Here is a 26602-nt window from a genome sequence, read left to right as displayed (position 1 = left end):
TGCTGGCTCATGTCCAGCTTTTCATCCACCACTACGCCCAAGTCCTTCTCGGCAGGGCTGCTCTCAGTCCATTCATCCCCCAGCCTGTATTGATACCAGGGGTTGCCCCCACCCAGGTGCAGGACCCTGCACTTGGCCTTGTTGAACCTCATGAGGTTCACATGGGCCCACTTCTTGAACTTGTCCAGATCCCTCTGGGTGGCATCCCGTCCCTCTGGCGTGTCGACCGCACCACTCAGCTTGGTGTCATCTGCAAACTTGCTGAGAGTGCACTCGATCCCACTGTCTATGTCATTGATGAAGATATTAAACAGTACCCGTCCCAGTACGGACCCCTGCGGGATGCCACCCATCACCAATCTCCATGTGGACATTGAGCCGTTGACCACTACGCTCTGGATGTGACCATCTAACCAATTCCTCACCCACCGTACAGTCCACCCATCAAATCCGTACCTCTCCAGTTTAGAGAGAAGGATGTTGTGGGGGACCGTGTCAAAGGCCTTACAGAGGCCCAGATAGACAACATCTGTACCCTTCCCGTGTCCACTGATGTAGTCACTCCATCATAGAAGGCCACTAGGTTGGTCAGGCAGGACTTGAAATCACTTAGGTAGCAATTTACATCTTTAATTCCCAAAAAGCTATAATCTGAACTCCTACACAGCATCATCTTCGGTGTGAAGATAAACTAGTCAGCAGATAGTACTGAGCAGCTACAAGGACAGTGTGCTTTTACTCGGTACCGTTTGCCCTAGGTAGTAAGAAACGAGCAGGCGTGCACAATACATTAATTAAAATCCAACTGGTAAACAGTAGAGGACAGGTAGAAAATAAGATGGGGTGAACTACTTTAACAGTTAACATCTCTTTTTGCCTCCTTTTGTTTCAGGGTAACTTTATTATCATATTACAGTACTTTTGATAATGCCAATAGGCATTTGAAATCTCACTGCCATTTTTTTGCTTTTACTAGGAAGACTTTAGACAACAGGGTCAAATTTCTGGCAACTGGGAATAAAAGTGGAGCTGAGGCATACATCGCCTCTGTGGGAGACAAGAAAGTTAGACACCTTTTATTTCTAAATAGTAGAAGTTCATGGAAGTTTTGTGTTGGGCATCTGTTGAAGAATCATCATGTGAGGAGGAAATTCACGTCTTTGTACAGGATGAGGACAAAGACTACATATATAAAACAAAAATACCAGTCAGTCTAATTTTGAAGCTGAAGTGAGACTTCCATAGTGTGTAGACATTGTGCTAGCTCTCTGCAGAAGGATAAAATTCATTATAACATCACCTATGATGTCTTCAGATCAAATAAAGTACATCATAGCTTATGTTCATGCTTATTTGAATGCTAGATTAAAGCTGAATTGTGTGGGAATATATGGTTCAGATCAAGAATTACAAACAATGCAATTTTAGACAATACATTCTTGACTTGAACTAATATGCTACCACCTATTTTCATTTTCACCATTAAAGAGGAAGCATTTTGCTTTTGTCATGAATAAATATAATTAATCAATAAACTACAGAATACAAGTCTTTCTCTTCCTTACTGGCAAAGAAACATACATAAATTTCCATGGAATGCTTTCTCATTATATATGATTTACTTGAAGAAAAGAAAAAAAAAAGGCATTAAATACAAGAGGAGCTAGTTACAAAGTGCCAGAAAAGAAGCCCTACTCAAATGGCCCTTGTGAATAACTCAATGGTTGTAATTTCACATTAGGTCTGGCACTGAAAATATAGCCACAAAATATATTTGCTTAGTAAAAGATATATATTTTCCCATTTGTGCATTATGGTGAACTCACCCCAGCACAGACAGCCATCCCAAAGCCTCTGCACCACTTAAGTCCTACTTAACCCCTATTTTAGGAATTTAAGTGGAACTGAAGTGGTGCCTAAGGCTTACGTGAGGTCTCCAGGCAGGTGTGAACTTAACTTTTAATCCGTCTTTCACCAAAGTCACTGGCATTGTCCTGTTGCTTTCCACAATGAAATCATGAGGTACATAGTTATTTTTAATTTTTTTGCACTTGGAACAAGAAGCAAACATTTGGAGGTGAAATAAAGGTAATGTTTTAGAATTTGACCTTGAAGCCCTGACGATTTACTCTGTCTTTCTTTATAGTGTGAATAGAAAGTCCCTTCTAAGGAGGAAGGCTTTCTTGTGAAAAGTTATGGTTGCAGTTTGGTTGTTAAAGAAAACTTGAAAATAGCCAAGAATAGCCTGTTAGTGTTAGTCCTCCATTTCAAATACTTCTGCTTCAAATAATAAAGCAACCTCTGCCTCCTATTTTAAAAAAACAACATGAGCATTCAGACAAGATTTACATTGTTTCATAGTTCTAAAAAGTTGTTATTTCACTCTTTCATGAGCATGGTTTGAATCAAGAATTGGAGTTCTTAATTTAGATCTGTATTCAAACAGAAGTCAGTTGGGCCACTTAACATGTTTAAAGTTAAATGTATACTTATATATTTGACTGAGTTGTGCCAAAAAACTGGCACCAACTTTAAGTCATACTTCGTCTTCAAAAACTTTGCCTACCACTGTTAAAAATAGCATCTCTAGTAACTATAATTGGAAAGGGTTTAAGGAAAAACAACTATTGTCTTTGTCAATCTACTTTTTTAGTTAGTTTGAGAACACTTCTTTTACAGTCAGTTTACTGTTTCCATCTAATGAGGCCTTATACAGTTTATTTAAATGTTTCCATGGCCAGAAAGGAGACAAAAACACTTAGAAAATGATTGTGAAGTAGGAAGTACTGGAAAGAAAATGGGAAGGCAAGTATAATATCCCAGTGACTTTGACTTTCAAACTAATTTGTTAAAACTGAATAGTTTTTGAGTTGTTGCTAATGCTTTAAATGATTTCTACGTCTAAATTATGTCCAGATGCGGGAAAGAAATTTGAAGACATCTAGTGGTTATTTTAAGGAAAGCAATTGAGAAAATAGTTACGAAGCTTGGCTTGAAATATTGTTGATTTCAACACTAGCAGGATTAGGCCACAGGAATTCAGATACTTGAAAGCTGGCATCTTCTAGTAGGCAAGTTTGGATTGAATCCCTCTCCTGAAGTGTGTTATCAGTAACTGCTGGTTTGAATGAAAAATGAGCAAAACAGTCCACACAACTGCTGAAACATTACACATTGTATATATGAAAGATTTATGAGCAACAGAGAAAATGGGGAATTATTTGTTGTTTCACTGAAAGCTACTCAACACTCAGTACTTTTATGGTACAGTAATTATTAGCATTCTTTGTGCAAGATAAGTAAGATGCAGTATACTATCGTTGTTGGATCTCGGTATTACTTTTGTGCTCTGTTTTTGCACGTTTTGTCCAAAGATACCAAATACTTGCTGAATGGTCACATTGGTGTGGTCTTACATATGTAGCATGGTTACATGTGTGAGCAAGACAATTATAATCTGGCTGATACTCTTCAAACATCTTCACTGTTTTGGGTTTGGGGTTTTTTTTTTGAGAAGTATGCTGTTTATTCTGAAGATAATCACAATGAAGCAAAGATGGATACAATAAATACTCTAATATTCCCAGTGTATAAGTAGAATAGTAATTAGTGTCAGGTCAGCATGGTTCGATACATATGGCACAGGAAATAAAGCACGGCTCTCTTCAGGCCTTAGACCTGAGGTTGTCTTCAGGTCTACTTGTGCCCTTCTGCATGACCTGGCTCGAGCCATGTCGCTTCCTTGTGCCTGTGTTTTCTCACCCAGTGATTTTCTATTTTTGTTGCCTATTCATATTGAAAAGTTCTTCCTTTTCAGGGACAGGTCTACCTTCTGCACAGTGATTCCTCTGAAGTTCCTGAGTTCTCATGTAATGCAGATAATGCGTACTTGTATATAAGTGATTATAGAGGGGAGGATCACACAAACATTTTTTTTTTCTTCAAACGTTTTACCTGCCATTGTATTTTCATCCCCTCCTCATCCCTCTCTCTTCAAAATTCCTCTCCAATTTTGTCATCTGCTGATGAGGTCACCCACCAAATTCAGCAGTCACTATTGTCACGCTCCTTTGAAATAGTGTTTTATAGAGGAAAGACTGGATTTGGCTGATAGAAGTGACTAAAAAATGGTTACTTCATATGCAACTATTCCTGTTTATGAACTCTGGGATAAATTATAGCTTTCTCGAGTGGAGGCTCGTACTGCAGTAAAGGGTAATAGTCCAGTAAAGGATGCATGCAGCTCATGAGGAATGGATGCTGATGCCTGTAACTCCTCGGCAGGCAGTGATTGCTGTGCTGGGATGGAGACATTGCATTGGTTTTAACTATCTGCGTAGATCACTACAGATCAGTATCTGCTCCTGTTTAGTACACTCCTGCAGCTTCTAAGCTTACTTCTACAGCAAGGGTCTTGTCCTTACAATCAGCTCTTGACAATGCCAAAGCTTACTGAAGACTATTCATATGAATAGTCACAAGTGTTTGTTTCTTCTTGTAGTCCTTTCAAAATGACATCTTAATCAAACACAGCACTTGTTACTAATTTCCAGCAACCTCACTTGTGGTTCAGTATGTGTCTGGTATCGGGTATCTGTTGAGCTAATTCTGTGCTGAGAAAGTAGTTGTGTTAGTAATAACACTCTTGTCATGCATTGTTAAATAGGATTGAGTGCCAACAAGCAAATGCATGTCAAGACTTTGTCTGATAGATTTTAAATAGAGTTAGAATACGTCAGTTAATGTGAAATGCTAGTTCTTCCACCCGTGTGTATAACTGTGTGAGTAAAAGGAGCTAAATAGTTTCCTTGTTAGAAGAGGCATTCAGTAAAGGTCAGTGAACACTGTTCTTATTCCAGCTGAATTTGAACAACTTTCCTGTTGCCCAAACAAAAATGCCTAAATGGTTTGAAGTTGAAACCCATGCTTTAAACAGTATAGTTAAGGATTTTTTGTCATTGCTAACCTACAGAGCTTTTTGAGAATTGCACACTATGTTGGCAAGTTATTGGACCGTCATCTAAGAGACATTAAAGGGGACAGGAATATGTTGCTCATAATCATGCAGAACGTATAGTTCTGTTCAATGTCAAAGTGCGTCATAAATAGTGCAGATACCTAACAAGTAGTCAGTTCTTACTAAAGAAATGTAATTACTTTCATGTGAAAGATTTTACAGTTATGTTCCACATCCCTCGATAACCTCCATAAGATAGAGAAATGAATGCTTATTTTACATAGTAAGAAGGCAAGAAGGTAAAAACTGAATTATGCCATGGCCATAGTTTGAGAACCGGTATTAGAATTCAGAATACATTGTTCTTCCTGATTACTATTACTACACCATTAAGGCCAGGGGACATCATGACACAACACTCCAGAATAAATAAAATGGCAGGTTTCAACTGATAAACCAAATTTCTGCTTTAGCTTTTGCTTTGTCCACAAAGGGTACCTGATTCTTTCTCTGCCTTGTATCTTATAGCAACACATCCATGTATGTAAATTCAGTGTAAAACAGAGCTAGGTGAAATGATAGCATTTTATATTCTCCTTTCCTCATGTGTAAATAAGCAGTGAATCAGATTGCTCTACAAATTGCTGTCACTCAGCAATAGTACAGGTTCACACCTGTGCATTTTCAAACATGCCCAGACAAAGTACACGGTTTCCTATGCCTAATCACTTGCTAGTTTAAGAACACTCTCCATCTGATACCAGGCTATTACGGATACTTTTAAATCTTACTTTGCATTAATGCCAGTCCTCGATGTTCACAAATCAAGTCAGCACACACAATCATGAAGCTGGGTCAAGTCACAAGCCTTCTTTTAAATCTATTGGTTATTCTATATCAACCTTCTTGTGTCTGAGGCTTTAAATGCACCCAGCTCGCATTTTCAGGTTCTCTTCTGCAGCCTTAGTGCTAGATGCTAAATTTTGTTTAGAAAAAGCTAAAATTTCCAGGTAATTTCTATTCTTGTTATTGGAGATTAGAGTAAGACAAAAAGATCCCACATAGAACATAACACATACGATGACAAGAGTTACCAGCACTGATTTTAGACGTTGTACTGTGTTTACTTACAAATTTTTGCATTTTAAGCTTTTTATTTTTCTTAAGGATACTTTTGGTCATTTTCATCACCAATTTTCATTCTGTTTTCTCATTCAGTTTAATTAATGAAAATTCCAAATGTTATCAAATGCTAGTTTCTTATTTTGACTCTCATTGAAACAGCTTTTGCAAATGTGATATTGCCCTATGCAAATTATATTATGCGTTTCAGTAATACATGGTCACGGCTCCCACATTTCATATTTATCCTGTTTAAGTACTATAAAGTAATCTTGTTAAAGTCATATAATAATATATGTTATATATAATTATACAATAATAAGATATAATATCTAATAATATATTAATTGTTCTTCATGCTTCTTCACTGCAAGAAACATTTGAATGAGGTAACTCCACAAAAAAATACGTATCACTGCTGTAATAAAGAAGGATCATTGGTAGTTTTTATTAATATACTTAAAAAGCAGAGCTTACTTCCTTTAAAAATAAGTAGCTAAGCAATGAACCAAAACTCTTTCAGAATAACAGTGGAATTTCGTTGTGTTCTCTGGCACCATGTGTCCAGTGATTGGACTAGCTTTAGATTGCTGGGAAATTTGTCATAGATGTTGATTGAGGTATATTATTGCTACAGCAAGCACTGTTCCAGGAGCTTCATGGAAAATGTAAAAACATGGAATGAAATCCTAGCTCTGTGGAACTCGGAGGCAAAACTCCCACCGCCTTAATTGTGTCCGACTTTTCATTCAGTGGTTTTGGACTCTCATCGTCAAAAGATTTACAAATGGCCTATGTGACCACACTGACCATTCAGCCTTGAAGATCACTGGGGCTACGAATGATATTAACCATGTATGTAAGGTTTTGCATGATCAGGACCACAGTACACAGGCAGAAGCCAAAATAAAGAATAGTCTATCATCCATTTATGTGGAGTTGCACTGGTGTGAATAAGAGAAGAATTTGGTTTTTCAGTGCTTTATTGAGTGATCTTTACCTCAGTCAGACACAGTTTTTTGAGGAGAAAAAAATTACCAGGTAGCTCTCACTGAAGTGGAATGGGTACGGTAACATAACGACTTTCTTTTGCCCTGGTGCTCGCTTTACAGTGCACTATTTTCTAAATCAATTCAATTTTTCATAGCACGTTTGCCTACAGCTGAGGTCTCCAAATGATATGTGATTGCAAAATCTGAAAAACTCTTTCAAACCTTTCTGATAGAAGACAAATAAGTTTCCTGTTGTGGATTGCTTGCTAATAAAAATAATATTGGTGGACTTTAGATTTTAATCGATTACTTCAAATTAATGGTTAATTACACTTGCAGTATTGCATTCTACAACATAGATGAAGCCGTTCCGCAAGGAAAAAAAAGGCTATGTGCAGTGCTTTTCATATTTAACATACACTGACGCATGTAACGTATCAGCGGCTGACTAACCTGACTAATTTCCATGGTTTCATTCAGCTTCACTCTCGAAATTCCTGTGGTCTGCTGAGCAAATAAAAAATATCCCAAATTTAAAACATGACCACCATGAAAGGTTTCCAAAAGATCAGACGTTTTAATAGGATTTTTGCTGTTCATAGGCCCATACATTATGTAATTCAGAAAAAAACATTTCTTCTGAGAGTAGGTCATGTGCTGTGAGGAATCCTCGACACTGAGTAAATGAAATAAAAAGCCCTGTATTTAAGAAAAAAAACCCCAAACCAAACAGATTTTGGACAAGAAAATATTACAGTGATAAGAAAAAGTATACTCATGTTATTGATGATATGTGTGCTTATGGATAATTCAAGACATGCTGTATTTAGTGAGGACATTATTAGGGTTGGCATTCTAGTTGCTAAGTTAATTTGAGACATACAGTTAAATACTAGAGATGCGTGACATTTTTTAATTAATGGTAAACTCTTCAAAAATATAATTTTGGGGGTATTCAATATTTTGGGTTGAGTTAGGCAATGAGTTTCACCTGCAAGGAAAGGAGAGATGCATGAAAACAGTCTGTCTTTTCACTATTTTGGAGGGGGTTGAATTAGAAATATTCATGTTTCTTTCTGACAGTTTTTAAGCAAAACTTTTGTGCTTTGAGTCAAAACAGCATTTTTCATTAAGTCTGAGAGAGCAGGGAAAGTTAACTTCAAAATAGTGTGTAGGCGACATAAAAATAGGAGGGGCTGCAGGTGATTTGACAGAATTAAAGTTCAAAATTATCTTTTTAAAAGTTAGAAATGGTCTAGAAAAACAGAATTAAAACAAAGTTTTGTCTTCATATGAATATATACACATCTTCTACAGAAATCCAAATCTTAGGAATGGGAAGGACCAGAACTTTTCAAGCACAAAATTACAGTGTAAACTTCTGATCTTCTGTATTCTGAAAGCCACAGCGTAAGCAGTCTTCCTCTGCCCTATTCAGGTATTTCCTTTAGGCAGAAATAGCTTCCTTTTTATGGGGCATAAAATATTACTGCTTAATCTCGGCTAAGTGCTGCGTAAAATTGAAGAATATTGATACTAACTACTATTGCAGTAAAGGGGCACTCACGTCCACGGTATGAAAAGGTTTACAGTTGCCGTCTTTGCAGCGTCCTCTTCAAATACGTGTTAGTTCCTGAGGATTTTTAACTTACATCATTCACTGTATTTTTATTTTTGTTTTACAGAGAAATGGTTAATGCATGGTTTGCTGAGAGAGTTCATACCATCCCCGTCTGCAAGGAGGGAACCAAGTCCCAGACTGAAATCTGTGCTTGTCACCAGCCTGCCTGTGCTGAGACCACCAACTCTGGGACGCCAGCAAGGAAAATCTCTGCTTCTGAATTTGACAGACCCTTAAGGCCTATTTTTGTCAAGGACTCAGTAGGAGCAGTGAGCTTCCTCTCTGGCTCTGAAAAGAAGGAACAGATGCCTCTGCAATCTCCAAGGATTGAGACCAGTGCAGGGGATCAGTGCTCAAGACTATTAGAACTTGTGAAAGACATTTCTAGTCACTTAGATGTCACAGCGCTTTGCCATAAAATTTTCCTACATATCCATGAGCTTATAGCAGCTGATCGCTATTCCCTGTTCTTGGTCTGTGAGGATAGCTCTAATGAGAAGTTTCTTGTAAGCAGGCTGTTTGATGTGGCAGAAGGCTCCACCCTGGAAGAAGCTTCCAACAACTGCATTCGCCTGGAGTGGAACAAGGGCATTGTGGGTCATGTAGCAGCTATAGGCCAGCCTCTGAATATCAAGAATGCCTATGAGGTAAACCAGGAAAATTTATCTTGAACAATTCTTGAAAAAAGAAAAAGCCAGCTGTTGTAATATTGCCATTTTAGTATATGCATTTGGAGCTATATTGACTTAAACCAGTCAAGATGCAAACCCGACACCATGGTTTTGGTTATAATACGTGTATTAAAGATACATGCATACACAGAAACACGTAGCTATGACTACTGCTAGAGGAATGCTAACATCAAAATAAATTATGTAAGTTTGACGTTAGCAGTCAGATATCAGCCCCATCTTAACCAGCTATGTGCACACCAGTATTTGCATTTCTAGCTTTGGACACTTAAATGTTTACATTCCTTCTTGTAGAAGGACGTAAGATACTTTTGCACCAAAATGGATGAAACTGTGAGTGTAATTGTCTGCAAAACTGGGAGTCCTGTGATTAAAAATACTCGGAGAATTTTATCACACCTGAGGCACAAAGAGTAGGAGCTGAATGAAAAGAACGGGATGGGGGTTTGAACTGTATAGAGTTCTCCCAAATGAAATGATACTCTGCGATTTGAGTTATTTAATACAAGGCCAGATGAAAAAAGGAAGAGACTCCAGCACTGGGAGAGGACATCTCTTACATCTTAGCTTAACATCTCTTCATTCCAGGCTCTTTGGATATGCTGATTTTGTGCTTTGAATTTAGGGAGGATGGAAATTTTAATGAATTACTTAATTGATTAATTCACTAATTAATAAAGGCATACAGAGCTGAAAATTACCACTTCTGATTGATCATCTCTCAGTTAATCTGAGCGTGCTTACAGTATTAGGTAACATTATGGAGTAGATTTTTTCAGAAGCAAAAAAGAGCGGTATGATTTCATATGGCTTCATTTTCAACAGACACTTGTTTGCTGCCTCAGAAACTGTCTAAACATTTGCTAAATACGTTTCCAGCGGGACATCACCTGTCCTTGTAGTTTAAAAGTTCATTCTTGAATTGGGTCCATCATGCTCAACTTGAAATCAATTACTAGAGAAAGAACAGCAGCCTTTAAAAATAGTCTGATTTATTTTAGTAAGATTTTGAAAAAATCAGAGTTTTCTAACACTATTCAGCTGAAAAAAATGAAATGAGCAATCTCTGGTAAAAGCAAAAACACTAACCACATTCATGAAACTTTGTTCCTCTGTGGTCGTATGCCTTTCAGTATATTTCTGTAATTTCTTCTTGATGATAAAAGCTATACTAGGGATGGTTAGTCCACGTATATGGTTATTATAATGATGGTCTAGGCTCAAGAAAGGCTTCTCCTAGGGTTTGGGGTTTTTTTTGTTCTTTCTGGCAGTTGTATCTGTCCACAGGCACTCATGTTCCACACAAGTTTTTGTTGTTGTTTTAACACACTGATAGTAAGACCTTTATACAATTATTAGCTAGTAATGGAACCTTTGTTATCCTGGGTAACAGTTAAGTCAAATGTTGTACTTCTCTTAACCTTTAAACCAGGGAAGAAAAAGAACTGGTCTTTAGGCAAGTAATCAAATAATGGTGTTTTTTTCTTGTATCAGGATCCAAGATTCAATGCAGAAGTTGACCAGATCACAGGGTATAAGACTCAGAGTATTCTCTGTATGCCGATAAAGAACCATAGGGAAGAGGTAAGTTGCAGTATTGGGATGACTTCATGTAATACTGTTCCCAGCTATGCTAATGCTTTAAACTTTTATTAGCTGTCAGTCATTATCTTACAGTATAAAACCATCTCTTTTTTAAAAAGACTGCTTATGTTTGCTTGGGCTTTAATTTTATCTTATCTAGTTCAGTAATGTAAGCCAAAGGGAATTGTCAAGAAGAGTTTAATCCCAGATGCAGAAGTAGAATATATGTGTTTAACTCTAGAATTGCTGTTCCCGGTTCCTGTACCAAGTATCTGTCAGCATTAAAGTTCTCTGCACACTTATTGGTCTATCTCAGTGCACGCTCAGATTGCAATTAAGCGTTGCTGTACTTCAGCTTAGCTTGTATCCACATTATTTTCTTCAGAGGACACAAATTGGGTTTTATCATTGTCTAAAAGGCTGTTTTTTACATTCTATTAACTCAGCTTATAAGTAATAAATTAAGAAACATGTTAAGTGCTTAACATCAGGCATTGAAAAACACATGGTGTTGATGTGATTCAGAAAAGTCATCCACAAGTCATGTAACTTAGATCACTCCTAATTTAAAACAGTGTGAATCTGCTCATTGAACTCTTGCACACATTTCCCATCCATGCTACTTCTCACAGAAGTTCTCTCTTCCTGAGAGAACTGATGTTTGTCTGATGCTATTGCAGTAGGGAGAATTCTTATTATGGACTAATGATGTCTTCTTGTACTGAGTAGTTGAAGAGTGAATTCAGTAAAGTCAATGAAAGCCAACAAATGGGAAAAAAGTGAGGTCCACTGTTTTACTTAGGGAGTAAGGAAAGTAAGTTTGGGTTTTTTTGATCCTGAATGTAGTAGCCTTCAGCCACATCACCAGTTCTTAGAATACTCACAAAGTGTAAGGCTCTCTATAGAGCATGTCAGCGCTTTAAGATGGAGATTTTCTCTCCTGCAATTCCTTTATCTTTCAGAGTATTTATAGTTTGCTTCCAGGAAGCTCAAACTCCAAAAAGAAATGCTGCCAAGATTGGTTTGAAGACATCATACCTTCTTTTTCTTGCTCTTCCATCTTTTACTCCTCTTACAGAATGTGTCATCTTGACTCTTACTGCACTGAACCTTTTTTTCATTAAATACATTGATTAAACTCTTGATTTAACTTGTTTGGTGAATCTTACTCTAGCTGACCCAGATGACCAGCCAGGATTTCCTTTCTTCACCTACTGCTAATTTTGGTTTAAAATATTTTTTTCAGTTCTTCCAGGGACAGCACTTGATCCTCTCCTACTCCCACTCCCGCTTAAAAGTCTTCCCCTTTCTAACTGGCAGCAGCCACTGCTGGCCCTGGGCCAGCTGATGAGCAAAGCAGATGTTGTGTGAAGAGCTGTCAGGGACCAGTGGTCCATGTCAGGCTGACGCAAGGCTTTAAATTTCACCCAAGCCACCCCATTTTCTTTTTGTTGAATGGAAAAAATGCTATGCTCTGTGTAATAGGGATCAAAAGTGAATTACAAAATCTTGCTGGCCAGGGAGCGTGAAAGTGCTTACTTCTCACCGGGTCCTAATGGTAGGTGGGGGAAGGAATAAGAGCTGTAGTCTCTTGGTCCAATACACCATGACTTACAGGCTGAATAAACCTGCAATGGGCCGTATCTTCAGCTAGCCTTCTGTTCCTAAGTGCATCAGCAAGTGGAAATGAAGCAGGAATTTGTTTATTTTGAAAAGTACAGCCAACCTGAAGTTTGAGGAGAATGTTATGCTCTACTCATATGCAATAATTTGAAGGAGCTAAACTCTAAGATTTCTTACAGGAAAGGATGGCACTTTTTAATTTTTTCTGATTTTAAAGTCTCTACCAGAAGGTTTTTCTCCCTCTCGCCATAACACATGGCTGACATGTTTCTGGACAGATGTTGGAGTCAGCGAATCAGTCCTTAATTTGCCATTTGCATTCTGCTGCTTTTTCTGTTTAAAAAAACCCTAAAACAAAAAAAAACAGAATACTGGCTCCTCCCCGTTAAAAAAAAGTCCCCAAAGCCCCTCTAGTAATACTGAGGCTAGTGAATGCTGCCTTAGCCCAGGATGTCAGCGACCACAGTCAAAAGACGATTCTGGAAGACATCCAAAAATAAACACTGAGAAAGAGTGTTTCTGTTTGTTTGTTTAGTATTAGTACTATTTTTTTTAAACAAAAGAGTCAGTAATTGAGAGGAAGAAAATCTCATGCTGATTATTAAATCCTCTGGGCCTGCTGAAGCATGGAGATTTTTCCAGTAGATGTTTTTCACATTTGCCTATATTTCCATGAGGCATGTGAGAAACCAAAGTCTCACTTAAAAATAACAGCTAGTAAGAAATTCCATAGATGAAAAGAAGAAAACGGGTTGATTCACAGAAGAGCTCATAAAAAGGACCCAGGAACTAGTAGCAATGAGAAAAAAAGCAGCGCAATAAGAGGACTTTACCTCTGCACAGGTGTGCATGAAGGATGGAATTACGTTCACTTAATAGTGAAAGAACTTTTCTCAATCCCATACTCAACCTATTCTTGCTGACAGAAATGCCACAGAAACATAGCATTTCAGATGCAGAAAATCCTGTTGATTATGTCCTTCAAGATCAGATCACGGAGGCTTGTCTAGTGCTAGCTTTATGAAGAGTTCTTTTTCCCATGAAAAATTACGAATGAAAATTGACCGAGCTTTGCATCTGACTTCAGGGGCTTTGAACAAAGTTCTGATATCTGTAAACCCCTGCTGCACAGTCTCTAATAACTAAACAAATTCCTTCCATCCTATCATATGACAAAAGTATTGCCACATGATGCTTTCTGGCATGCAAGGCTGTATCATTTGCTGGTTATCACCATTGAAGAAAACAAGGAGGAAGAAAGGCCTCGGGTAAGCCGAATTGTATTCTACTTCAAAAGAAAAACAAAATGGTTCTAAGTCAAATCATTTAATCATCTATTCCTGTATTTAAATTTGTCATAAGGTGGATGTGAAGCCATAGCAAAGATTCCATTTTGATCATGAAAGATTTTATCTTCTGGTGATTCTTCTGTAAGAGCAGATAGCTGTATACAGTTACCTAGACATCAGTATGTAAGACTTGCTACTTGGATTCTCAATGTGTATCAGAGAACACATCGAAACCTTCAAAACAGTGAATTTTTATCCTCGGTAGTACAAAAGCCACCAATGAAAAGTTAGTATTAGTCAACTTGTACCACAGTTACCATGGTTATTTCTTTTGCAAGAGGAAACTGGTATTGCTGGCCACAGGCTTTAGCTGTAGCTATTAATGCTAACCATTTCAGTGCTACAGTGCTTATACAGAAATCAGGGTTTTACCACTACTGGCAGAAGACCTAAGGTTGTGGCAGTTCAGCGTTGTGTATCTCAAAAAGCAGCTTTTCATTCCTGATGTGTCCTTAAACCTTTAATTTTTCAATACCTTCAAATGGTACTGATTTGCCTTCTAGAGCTCCTGTAATAAAGTCAGTAAATGCAGTGGCAACTTTCTTCTGATTTTGTTTGGTCTTGGATTCAGAGATCCAGAAAAAGGACTACAGAAGTTGTTGCAAATAATTATCACCTTGAATTTCTCCATCTGGTTTTGTAGACATTTGTAAACAGTCATTTTGACAAAATTTGACAGAACTGAATAGGGAATGGAAGTCCTTAGCTTAAACCAACTTGTGGAGTTATGCAGAACTGATACAAGACTCAGTACAGCTCTCTAACTGGTTTGGAATATCTGTAGAATGGATGGTCTCTGATGCACAGAGTCATCACAGCTGCTGTAGAACGTCTACAGGAATGACATAATTTTCTGTTATTTCTGCATTTTTTTCTTTCAGCTCTGCAAAATAATTTCCATAAAATTCTATTTCAGTTTAATTTCTACTAAAATCTGTAGGATTTTCTCATGTGGGTACTTTTAGCTGAATTAACTGAGACCTATCTCCCGGGCTCTGAGTATGTAAGACTGAACTTCCTACTAATTGGCTAGGGAAATGTTTTATTCTGGCAATGCTCACTCCAATTGTTTAGTTTGTTGTTTACTTGCCCTATCTCCTGTCACTGGGAAGCTCTTCCCAACAAATCAGGGGTGCTACTCTATTTACAACAGCCTTTGAAAAGATCCTGTTGAATTTTATTGTATAAAGTGTGACCAGGCATGTTACTGTTAGCCAGCTAAGTTATTTTCTCCCACAGTGAACACTTCAGGTATAACACTTCACGGTCACTGCAGTATAGTGTAGATCTAGCCAAGCTAACTTTAAACAAACTAACTCAAGTTCCAGTAGCAGTCTTGCTGCAGGATTATGGAGATCAGTAATTTGTTTCTTGGGTGGATTTTCAGCTTATGCTGAGACATATGTTATAGTAGCTAGACTGCTGGAAATCATGCAGGCTGCTGCTGGCATGAATGATAGAAGAGGATGTGAAAGTTTTGTTGATTAAAAATGAAAGTCTGTAAATACAGTTCTGTCCTCGCCGGATAATGAATCAAACCTCTACAAGAGCAGGAGAGCAAAGTGAGGTTAAAACCACTTAGTCTGTCTTCTCAAGTGGATATGTTCCCATCTTTAAAATGAGATAAAAGTTGAGTTTCCCTCTTCCTGTTACCATTCTTTGGCTTAATGTCATTTTTCTTCATCGGCCAGCAAAGTAAATAAGAAAATAGATCTTCTTAGGAAGCAAAATTATATTAATTATATTTTTAAGCCAGCTGAAATAAGAACCAACTAAAAAGGGCACTGGCTGCCTGTAGAGCTGCAACAGCTTTCACAGAGTTAGGCCTGTAATCTTAATGCGCAAAAAATTGCAGCATAAAATGATCCAGATAAAATTCAGAGCACAGTCATCAGCACTGAAGTCATCAGTCATCATCTACTGGGAAATACTCTAGGTAGCCTGCTACTTTTACAGGCAGGAGTCAGCTATTGCAAGAAACAGTAAAAATAAAGCGCTGTGATAGTTAGAAGACATCTCTCCTTGTAATGTGGATCAGGCTTTATTAAATGGGATAACTGGTACAGACTGAGAAGAAAGGTTACAGAACAAGTAGCAGCACTGGAAGATTACCTGTGTTGCCAGCAAGAACACAGTTAGGAAAGCTGTGTTCAGATGTGGTAAAAAAGGTGTGGATATTGACTCAGTAATTGTTGGAGGGTTTTTTTCCCCCCTTTTGGGACTGAAAGTAAGAGAATGATTCCGTTGTCAAAATTGCTTTTTGTCTTCATGGTGTATGTCTATCTTGTGTGATCTGAGTGGAAAATAACAAAGTACTTGGTTTCTGATCCAAGGGGAATTTTTCCATCTGACTTTAAAGAAAGCTGGACCACTAAGGTCCTTTACATACAGCTTGTTCCTTCCTGCCAACCCCTTATGTGCTTTCAATACAGCAAACCTGGGTGAAGGCTCTTGTTAGGAACTGCATGACTACTATAGATACACCTTGTTCTATAATCCCACCTGCCTAGTCAGACTGGGGGTAAAGCTCATGAAAAAGAGTGTGTAGCACTCAACAGCTCACTGGTTACTTCAGGGGTTAGGCCATAAACTCAAAATATATCAAAATATAAGCAGATACTAATTACTTCAGTCTTTCCTCTTGGTTGGTTTCCCTTAGTCTTGGTTTTCTTCAGTCCAGAATACTACGTTAAGCTTTTCTAGTGGTCATCCCCTTTCATAGCTGTTTTCAACCCCTTTCTTTCCTAGTAGTTTTGTCTTGGGTGACCAAGAAATATACAGGATAATTCTCTAGGCATAGTAGGAGAATGACAAGAAATCAAACATACGTATCTTTGCTTTATTGCTACAGGACTCAACTTTCAGAAGAGTTCACTTGGTGCCTGCCTGTTAGAGAATTAAAGACACATAAAATATTGTGCCTAAGTAACTTAAAAAACACCTTTTTGTTAGACCAGAACAATACTTCCATGAGCAAGTGTTTGAGTGGACTGTCATTTTTTTACGATATTCTCCAAGCTTTACAGAGAATTAGCTTTATCTCAGATATGTCTTGTTTATTGCCACAAAGATTTCACACTTTTAATGTACCTGTTATCTGAATAAGTTTTCTGTATAGCTGAGCTCAGAGCAGTTAGTCACCTTTGATTCAATTTTTCTGCTGGTGCGAATGTAACTCCCAGCTGGAGGTCACAGATCAGGCCTATTGTTATTTCAGATTTGTTTATAGTAAGTTTTAAAAATGAGGATTTGGGTTTCATACTGTGCTTAGTACTCTCTAAAATGCAGTCATATGTTCTCTATGGCCTATAATGCTACCACATGATTTACTTTTGTCCTAATTACATAATTGCTTTAGTAACAGGAACAGATCCTCTTGAGTTTCCTACATCTTCTCCTAATTACCTGGTTGCAGGCAAGACTCCAATAGCTGAGTAATACCCATCTGAGGTTTTTCTCGTTACTGTCTCTACACCACATTCTACAGAATTCAGTGAAGTTCACTGGAATTTGTACTGATATAAATGAGGCCAGAATTTGGACCAGTTTAATTTTTAAAACTGTTTATTTTGTATGAAAAAATGGCCCATACTACAAGTTGTCTTTAAAAGCTTAGAATGCCACTGAAACAACAACGACAAAAAAGGTTTGCATGTGCACAAAATTTTTATCATCATCAAGACAACCATTAATTTTTAGCAGCTTTATTCTCCTCGTTACTCCCTCCCTCTTCAGTTAAAACCTATTATTGAAAGACCTTAACAAAGATCTAAAAATGACCATTTCTCTTGGAACACATGCCTTTGTTAATGTATCAGAAACCTGTAGTGCTAATAAAGTGAGCCTAAATAGTCTTTTTGTTATATTAATATGGTCCTTTTACTGTTTTCTTATAGTTTTTTTGAGCACCATGGACTTTCCTTTCATGGAGGGGATGTATTTATACAGGATGAAAGTACTCACCTTTTGGATGCCTTAAAAAGCCTCTGACCTCATTAAAGTTGTCTTAGCTCATGCTGGATCAAAACTGAAAAAAATAAAATAAATTAAATAAATACCCACGGTGGGTATGAGAAAAGGCCTAACCATTAATCTCTGCACATGTAGGTTAACGTAAAAGCATATTGACTGGTTAAAAGATTTGCTTACTATTCAAAGTCTGCTATAGAAGTATATAAGGCTAGTTGTACATTGTTATTACAGTAAGAAAGTTCACTGGATAAGAAATGTTCTCCACTGAAGCAAATGAGAGGTTGACTGTGGGAAAAACTGGGTTGTATGGAATGGAGCTGACAGTTAAGCTTTATTTCAGACAGACATTTTTGAGCCCCCAGTTGGCAGTGATTCATGCTGCAGAACAATGACCTTATTTGTAACATCAGTATTTTGGGAAGGCTAGGCTGAGAGATAGTAAATTGTCTTCTTTCCCATTACAAAAATAAAACTGTATGCCTTCCATCAGTTCAGCAATTATAAATTTAATGATTAACAGTTAAGCACAACTTCTTAAACAGGCACACCATGCAGTCGTCTTCTGATATTATTTATCCCAAAAAAGCAAGGTGAAAAAAATACCATCACTAACACCTTGCACTGGTCTGACACCACTTGGATCTCAAACAAAGGAAGTTCTTTACAGCTTTGTCAATCATTTGTTGCAAGTGTGCCAAAAAATCTGAAAAGAATCAAAAGCTTTGCATGTATTTTATGGCTTCTTACCATGTACTTTTTCATGTTATTGTACTTGGCTAGGTGGGCTTCATCTGTGCTAGCACATTCTAGCTTCTCAGTTTACTGCACAGCAGATTTATTGAGTTTAGCAGAAGATGAGATCCAGCCATTTAAACAGATAACAGTCTAACTGTAAGGAAGTGCAGGGTTTTAGCGAGTGACTTCCAGTTCCTCCCAGTTTCCAGCCTCCCTCTCCTACCTCTTGCTCTGGCACTGCTCCTCTCTTTCAGCTCTGCCTTAACCTAAATCCATTCCGGGTGCTGCTAGTGGCTATTCAGCTTGATACCATAAACTGGGCTTCATTTCTGGGTACCAATATAAGTAATGGCTCAGATATAATTGTCCCCCCGCTCCACTTGGCACCTTCCTCAGAAGGTCGTCTACTTTGGTACCTTTCTCATCCATCCTGATAAACAGCATTGGGTTCACCACCTTATAGCTCCCACTCTTGATATCAATTACAGAAACCTGTCATTACTCACTAACAGTCAGAACATTTTTTTTTTACTTCACAAATCAAGGAAACTATACTTTCTCCAATTCTTTTAAGCCTAAAGTCAGATTAGTAATAATTTGCAAAGTCTCAAAAGGAGTGGAAACATACTGAATTATATTAGGGAAAGGCTAAGGTCTTGAAATCCTATAATCTAGGAAATGTTTATGCATCAGAGAGAAACATTTTTAGTAATGTGTAGTATAATAATAAAAATGAATAACCTTTTTTAATGGATTGACAAAATATTTGAGTTAGAAAACCTCTCATTTTCACCTTATCGACAGTGAGAGTCAGGAGTATCTCAACTGAAATTAACCTGTCTCTCCTTCTGAAAGCCTTCCAATTTTAGTGTGCTGTGAAATTACGTGGTTAATTTATGACTCAGAAGAGTAGAAGCATGGAAGTACAAGGGTAAGCGCAGAATCCAGAAGTGTAAACTAGTTTATGGGGCAGAATGGTCACTGCCAGTACACAACTTGAATAACTGCAGTGGGGAATCTACAGAAATCCTATCCCAGTGAATTAATTTTTAAGGAAGTGCTCACTTTCTCTTCATACTGACTTGTATGAAGGTCTCTTTAAATTCTGTTGTTTTCTTTGAGCTCTGAAAAACAGATCCAAGTTACCAGAGAAGACTCCTATGTTGAGTACGTAAGAGTAAGTCCAAAGCAACCACCCAATTTCATTTCCCCCCCCAAATGTCAGAGTTAGAGCCTGCATTAGAAACTGGAATCAGTACTAAGCAAAGGTCTGAATTCCACTTCCATTTTTATAAGGAGTTCTGTTTGCAGGGCAGATTGGTTTCCTGGGAGGCTCTCGCCAGCATGCAGAGTTGAACTCCACAAAGACTGGCGGTAACAAAAGCCTCATGCTTAAACAGCTGTGGTGTTCTCTCACATTCATTTTACATTTTTTTTAAATCTAAACCAACATCCTGTATCGAGAAATCATGTTTATTGGCTAACTATCCTCTATGTAGAAAGTTAGAAAAGTACCAGTAGCTTGGACTTTAACTGACTGTCCGTAAAGGGACTGTTTTCTATTTTGTAAGAAATCATATTTTAATCTCCCAGTTCATGGAATTATGTCCAGAAACTTGAAATCAGATTTTACCACTGATTATTTCTATACTAAAAAAGCATCATCTGAAATTTAACATGACTTAGACAGAATTTTATAAGAATAAAACTAGATGTGTAGTCTGGCTTGGTTTATTGTTACACGGATGCCATCTTCTTCCACTTAAATGCAAAAGGAGACAAGCCAACAAAGGAAGTAAATGGAGCTGGTCTGTTGATGTCTTTATTTCATAAATCATAGTAGTTTTTTTCTAGTTCAGGTAAACCTTCCTTGTTACTATCTCTGCACTGATTTACTTATGTGGGCAGCCTTAATTTATGAAGCTTCTTGGCTGGTGATCTTAATACATAGTCCATTTGAAAGCTAGAACTCAAGCCACGTGCCAAGAGCAGAAAGAACTACTTAACGGAAAGCCTTTAACGTTGATCAGGCCATATGGGTTTGCTTCTTAGGTCCATCGCAGATGTCCTGCAGGACCTGTGAATGACTTTTTACCCTTTGCTTAGCTTCTTTACCTGTAAACCAGGATTCTTCCCTACCTTCTGAGTTGCTCTATAGGGAAAATAATTAAAAATGGCAAGATACCAGCATATCTTGGCAAGAAGAACGGTCTAACTACCAGCTGAAGCATAATGTATCTCTTCTCAGTGTTGGTTTAATGGGGTCTCAATAAAAGCCTACCTTTAAAAACGTACTAAGTTTGAATAACAAACTTGAGTCTGGCAGGAACACAACCTCTGTATGCTATTTTTCAGTCAGATTCAGAGAGATACAAAATGCAAAAAGATCACTGTAGCCAAACTCTAGATCCGGTAAGGCGGCTATGTTTTGGAAATTCTGTCAGAGCTAGCAAGAAGGGTATTTTCTATGCTTACAAGCAGATGAACTTTAGAGAGAGCTGTTGCGTGGTCTGGCTTACGACTGCAGAAGCGTTGTCGTGGTTTAACCTCAGTTGGTAACTGAGCCCCACACAGCCACTCGCTCACTCCCCCCCCAGTGGGATGGGGGAGAGAATCAGAAGAGTAAAAGTGAGAAAACTCATGGGTTGAGATAAAGGCAGTTTAATAATTGAAATAAAGTAAAATAGTAATAATAACAATAAAAGAATATACAAACCAAGGGATGCACGATGCAATTGCTCACCACCCATCTACCGATGCCCAGCCAGTCCCCGAGCAGCGGCCCCCCCTGGCCAGCTTTCGCCCAGTTTATGTACTGAGCATGACGGCACATGGTGTGGGATATCCCTTGGGCCAGCTGGGGTCAGCTGTCCTGGCTGTGCCCCCTCCCAGCTTCTTGTGCCCCTCCAGCCTTCTCAGTCGGTAGAGCGTGGGAAGCTGAAAAGTCCTTGACTAGTGTAAGCACTGCTCAGCAACAACTAAAACATCGGTGTGTTATCAACATTGTTCTCATCCTAAATCCAAAACACAGCACTGTACCAGCTACTAGGAAGGAAATTAACTCTATCCTTGCCGAAACCAGGACAAGCGTAAACTGTTGTTGTCTTTCTGGGAGATGATTGTTCCAGTTTATAGAATCAATTTTGGATCAAATCAACCCCTCTTCATAAGAGCATCCAGGACTCATGCCACTTTTTTTTTTGATATTTCAGGTTCATTGTCAGCTTTTTGTAATATGAATACACTAGGAAAAAACAGGCTTAAATATCTTCTGTTATCCAAAGGTCAACCAAATGAATACCTGTAATGGTCATTTATTATCTTCTATAAATATGTCTAGAAGTAGAATCCAATGACAGACTCCTAAAAATTACCTAATTACTCCATTTTGAATACCCTAGGTTGTTGGTGTGGCTCAAGCAATCAATAAGAAATCTGGAATTGGTGGCACTTTCACTGAACAAGATGAAAAGGTATAAAAGCTGGACATTTATGTCTCTTCTATTTTCATGGGGGAACGGGAGATGGATATGTTATTACTTTTCATGCTGATCAGAAATTTTAAAGTTATTAAAAATTAAACAGCTCTGAAAAAGTAAAAATTCCTGGTAATACTGCAAATTTCTTTCTTTATGAAGCCATGAGAAATGTGGATGTAAAATAGTTTAATTTCTGGATCAGCATGCTATCATCTCATACATCTCTGAAACACAGGCTTACTCTACTGAAATGCATTGTAAAACAGTTTCATAACTTTTGATAGATATCATTTTTTATTAATTGGTTCTAACTCTCCTGGCATCCCCAACAAACATATTTTGAATATTAAAGTTTGTGTAGTGATTCTTTTTAAAATACTGTATCACTTCTCAATATAGCAATAACTGGAAAAAAAACCCCAAACCTGAATGGTTGCCAAAAATAACTTAAAAATATCAATCAATTTCAAAGTGAAAACAAAAAATTGCAGTAGCTTATCTTTGAATAGAGGTAAGATGCTGTGAGACATTATCTTCATGAGGTGTTGATGTTCATTTGTCCTCAGGATTTTGCCGCGTATTTGGCATTTTGTGGAATTGTTCTTCACAACGCTCAACTGTATGAGACATCTTTGCTTGAGAACAGGCGTAATCAGGTATGGTCAACAGGTTTGTCCCAAGAATACAGAAATTATGATGGTTAGCTAGTAATCAGTGCCTGCTCCTGATATTTCTCATATGGTAGTTATTCCTTGGCTATTTTTAATTACTCTAATTGAATGCTGTGTATCTCTGATAAAGCTCTAACTAAGTGCACTGAGAAGTAGCTGGGCACGTTCCAGCCTGGGCTGCGAGAAGCAGACCGTCTAGGGGAAGAAGGTAAAGCTACATGTCAGGAAATTCATTCCATGTCAATATACTCGTTATTGCCTCAAGTTACCATGTGGCTCACTGTATATATTATACAACCACAGGTGTACATACTCCAGAAATTTCAGATAGAATTATCCCTACAGAACGGTAGAGGTATACAGATTTCTCTTTTAGTCTACTACAACTATAAATAGTCACTAACCATGTTTTCAGTAATGACCAGATGGAAAACTGAATTTCCTTCTGATTAATGTAACTGTGTTTTGCAGCCATCTTTATAACTGATGGGTTATTAATGCCATGGCCTTTATGGGTGAATATGTCTGCCATATACGGTATGAAAAGATTTTGGAGAAACAACTAGGCAGCAGTTGTTTTAAAAATTTTCTGGTAGGTCTGAGTTTCCAAGTGACTATCAGTGTGTGTAAACTGGTACAAATTTGGATAATCTTTTCAAATTGGCTCCATGCTTCTTGTGAGGAAAAAAGGAATATAATACGAGCACATCTGAGCAGCTAAGTCCTTCAGCAGCAGCTTTGAAATACAGCAGACTATCTAAATTATGTTTTCACCAAATGAGTTCAGTAGGATCTGTTAGAATTACAACAGATAATAATTGTGTTCAAAAGTCTTAAGAAATGTAAATATCACTGGTTTTAGAATGCACACAGGAGCCATAGGAAACTATTAGGTTTCCTAAGGACAAATAACTGTATGTTGTCTGGATTTCTCAGGCTTCATTTGATGAACTGTTAATGCCTAAATCTATTCTGTCTCTGACTGAAAACATCAGACAGCTAACTATGCTATTTATTTCTTCCATCAAAAGTGTCAAACTGGCTATTGTTTACTGTTTCCTTGCAGTCTGTGTGAGAGCCAAAACTTAATTTTGGTCACAGACATACATGTTGACTTCCTTGATTCAGGGACGAGGAGAAGAATCAAAGACAGTAGTAATAATAATTATTGCTTAAATCACAATTAGTCAAAATTTCACAAAAGACCTTCTCCCCAGGTGCTTCTTGATCTCGCCAGCCTGATTTTTGAAGAGCAGCAGTCTTTGGAAGTAATTCTGAAGAAGATAGCTGCCACTATAATATCCTTCATGCAAGTGCAGAGATGTACCATCTTCATAGTGGATGAAGATTGTACTGTGAGTATGTTTTTTTCTAAAGGCAGAAGCGTTTATTCTGTGGGAGCAGTGTGGGCTTCCCTTCATTCTGACTCAATAGTATTTCAAACCCATAGTATGTTCTGTCACCTTCTTGTCCTCTGCCTTTTCTTTTACGGCATCTACTCAGGTTAGGTGTTGACTTGGGAGGCTTTGGTCTTTGTGTAGGCTAGACTGCGATTTTATGCAGCCATTTTGCATTACCTGTTGGTAAACTATGGCTCTGAGCTCTCTCCTATGGCATAGATCTTGCATGTTGAACTCTTTCATAAACTCATTTTCTTGGCTACTGATGTAGCATGGAAAAAAGGAAAAGGCTGGGAGAAAAACAATGTGGCCTTTGCTTCCTCTGCAGAATCAGTTTTGATGACACTTTCTATTTCTTGAGTATATCTAAGCAGGGAGTATCTAAACAAGGTATCTAAACAGAATCATGGCCTGTCCCAAGATCCTGGCTCACTGAAGCAAAGCACAACTCCTTGCCAATCTGCCCACCTGTATTTCCTTCCTGTTGAAAACAGGCTGCAGAACAAGGAGCAGGACACGCATGCCTCAGTCTTGTACTGGCATTGCTAGTTTTACCTTTACTACTCGTTATAGATACGGGGGTACCAAGATCTGGAAGTGAGGAAGCATTTCCAGGTTCTGTAGCACAGAAATAACACACAGCACTTGTGGTCATCTGCCAGAATCCCATCTCTCACTGTATTTAGAAGAGTCACTCGTGCACACAAGAATACAGAAGAGGAATTTACATAATTTTTGTATTCACATATTCACACTGTCCTTGCAAGTTAGATGAACTCCAGCACCTAGTTTGCAGTCTGTAGTTTGAATCTTTAGTACAGAGAGAACCTAATTTCTCTCTGCGTTTAGGCTTCTCAGCTGTTAAAAAAAGCTGCATGAAAAGCAACACAGAGATCAGTCAGTATGTTCAAAAGGTTTTGATGTCCTCACCTGTCCAATCAAAGCAGGTCTAGAATTGGATGAATGTTAAAATAAAGTAGTTCTATGCTAACGGATAAATTTGGCACAGCTTGTAAATACTGGCATTTCTTCTCAGAGTGATCAGTAATGATTCAAGACACTTCAATGATATTTCAAGTTGTATGAAAAGATATTTTTGTGGTAGGATCCTGTACGCTTGCTGCTAGAATTGAAATGAAGTTAAATAATATTACACTTGTCTTTATTACAGAATAGGTTTTGATAACTGCAACAAGCTTTTCATGACTACTACTATTCTAACTTACGACAACCCTATAGACCTATTAAAATATCCTCTTGGTATTCCAGGATTCATTTTCTAGTGTGTTTCACATGGAATCTGAGGAATTAGAAGACTCAGCTGAAAATCTGAAGAGGTAAAACAATGAATTCAAACTTTTGCTCATCCCAGGAGAACGTGGAAGAAACTATTTCCACTGGGTACCATGTATTACTGCTATTTTTATAGAGCAGGTTTTGCCCTGAAATGTACATAGACAAACTCTATTGCCTTAAAAGGTCACACTGAGGAGAGTAGGGCCTGATCTCTTCACTTTGTCAGGTCTAAGTACATAGTTGTATCACAAGGCTAAGCTATGGAAGGGTACAAAATGTGAGAAGTAAAAATCTAAATTGGTGGGCTGCTCTAAAACTGATCTGTAAGAAATCTGCGTAGATGACTGTGTCATAGAGTAGACATATCCACATTAGTAGATACTAATCCTATTTATGATTTTAATTAATTATTTTAATCTTTATTCTTTTCATATTTCATAGATAGGGAAGCTGACTCAAAGAACATGACTGACTAAATCAAGAATAAGGTCCTAAAGTTCTAACTTTCAGTCATCTTTGAGAAACCATGAAGAAGTTCAACTCGGAGGAAGGGAAAGATGTAAAAATAGTTGGATTAAAATACCCAGATTAAATAGTTTCCAAATTTAGTCTGAACCTCTGTATTGAAGTTTGAAAATTACTGTCTCCATTACCTTTCTCTGTCATCAGAAACAGTTGTTTCAAATAATGTCAAAAGAGTGAGACACAGTTGTATATAAAACGCACTACTACAGATACAGTGTGCAGAGAGAAAATGGAGATTTCTGTACCCCTTTAATCTTTTCTGCAGTGAACATTTATTATATTAAATTTAATTCCATATATTAGAAAAATGATTTTAGACAATGTACAACCAGAAAGTACAGAGGTACCACAGGCTAGTAAGATCACAGGGTGAAAGAGAAAGTTCCTGTTTACTTCCTCTTCTACACTGTAAGAATGGTAAAGAGAATTTACCCTTCCTATTCATTATCCCTTTCATGGTTACTAGTTAATTCACTCAAAACGTAATTTACTGCTTGCATGGGCCATCAGTAAATTATTTCTCATAACTGATAGGGAAGGGATCTCAGAGGCTTAATTGCATATCTGAATCTTGTTCATGAGAC

At 37.8% G+C, this 26602-nt stretch overlaps 1 protein-coding gene across 1 annotated transcript in view; it reads left to right on the top strand.

Moving 5' to 3' along the window:
* Positions 1-26602, top strand: part of PDE5A (phosphodiesterase 5A, cGMP-specific) — a 140514-nt gene that overhangs the window by 81113 nt on the left and 32799 nt on the right. Inside the window, exons 3-8 of the mRNA XM_009334918.1 lie at positions 8757-9339; positions 10879-10968; positions 22049-22120; positions 22693-22782; positions 24015-24152; positions 25467-25534. Coding sequence (XP_009333193.1) covers positions 8757-9339; positions 10879-10968; positions 22049-22120; positions 22693-22782; positions 24015-24152; positions 25467-25534 — 1041 coding nt within the window. The remainder of the gene's footprint in view (positions 1-8756; positions 9340-10878; positions 10969-22048; positions 22121-22692; positions 22783-24014; positions 24153-25466; positions 25535-26602) is intronic.

This window comes from Pygoscelis adeliae, unplaced genomic scaffold (genome assembly GCF_000699105.1).
Source record: "Pygoscelis adeliae isolate BGI_AS28 unplaced genomic scaffold, ASM69910v1 Scaffold31, whole genome shotgun sequence".
Lineage (NCBI taxonomy): Eukaryota > Metazoa > Chordata > Aves > Sphenisciformes > Spheniscidae > Pygoscelis > Pygoscelis adeliae.
Note: the sequence above shows the minus strand (reverse complement) of the source record. Positions and strands in the feature narration are given on the sequence as shown.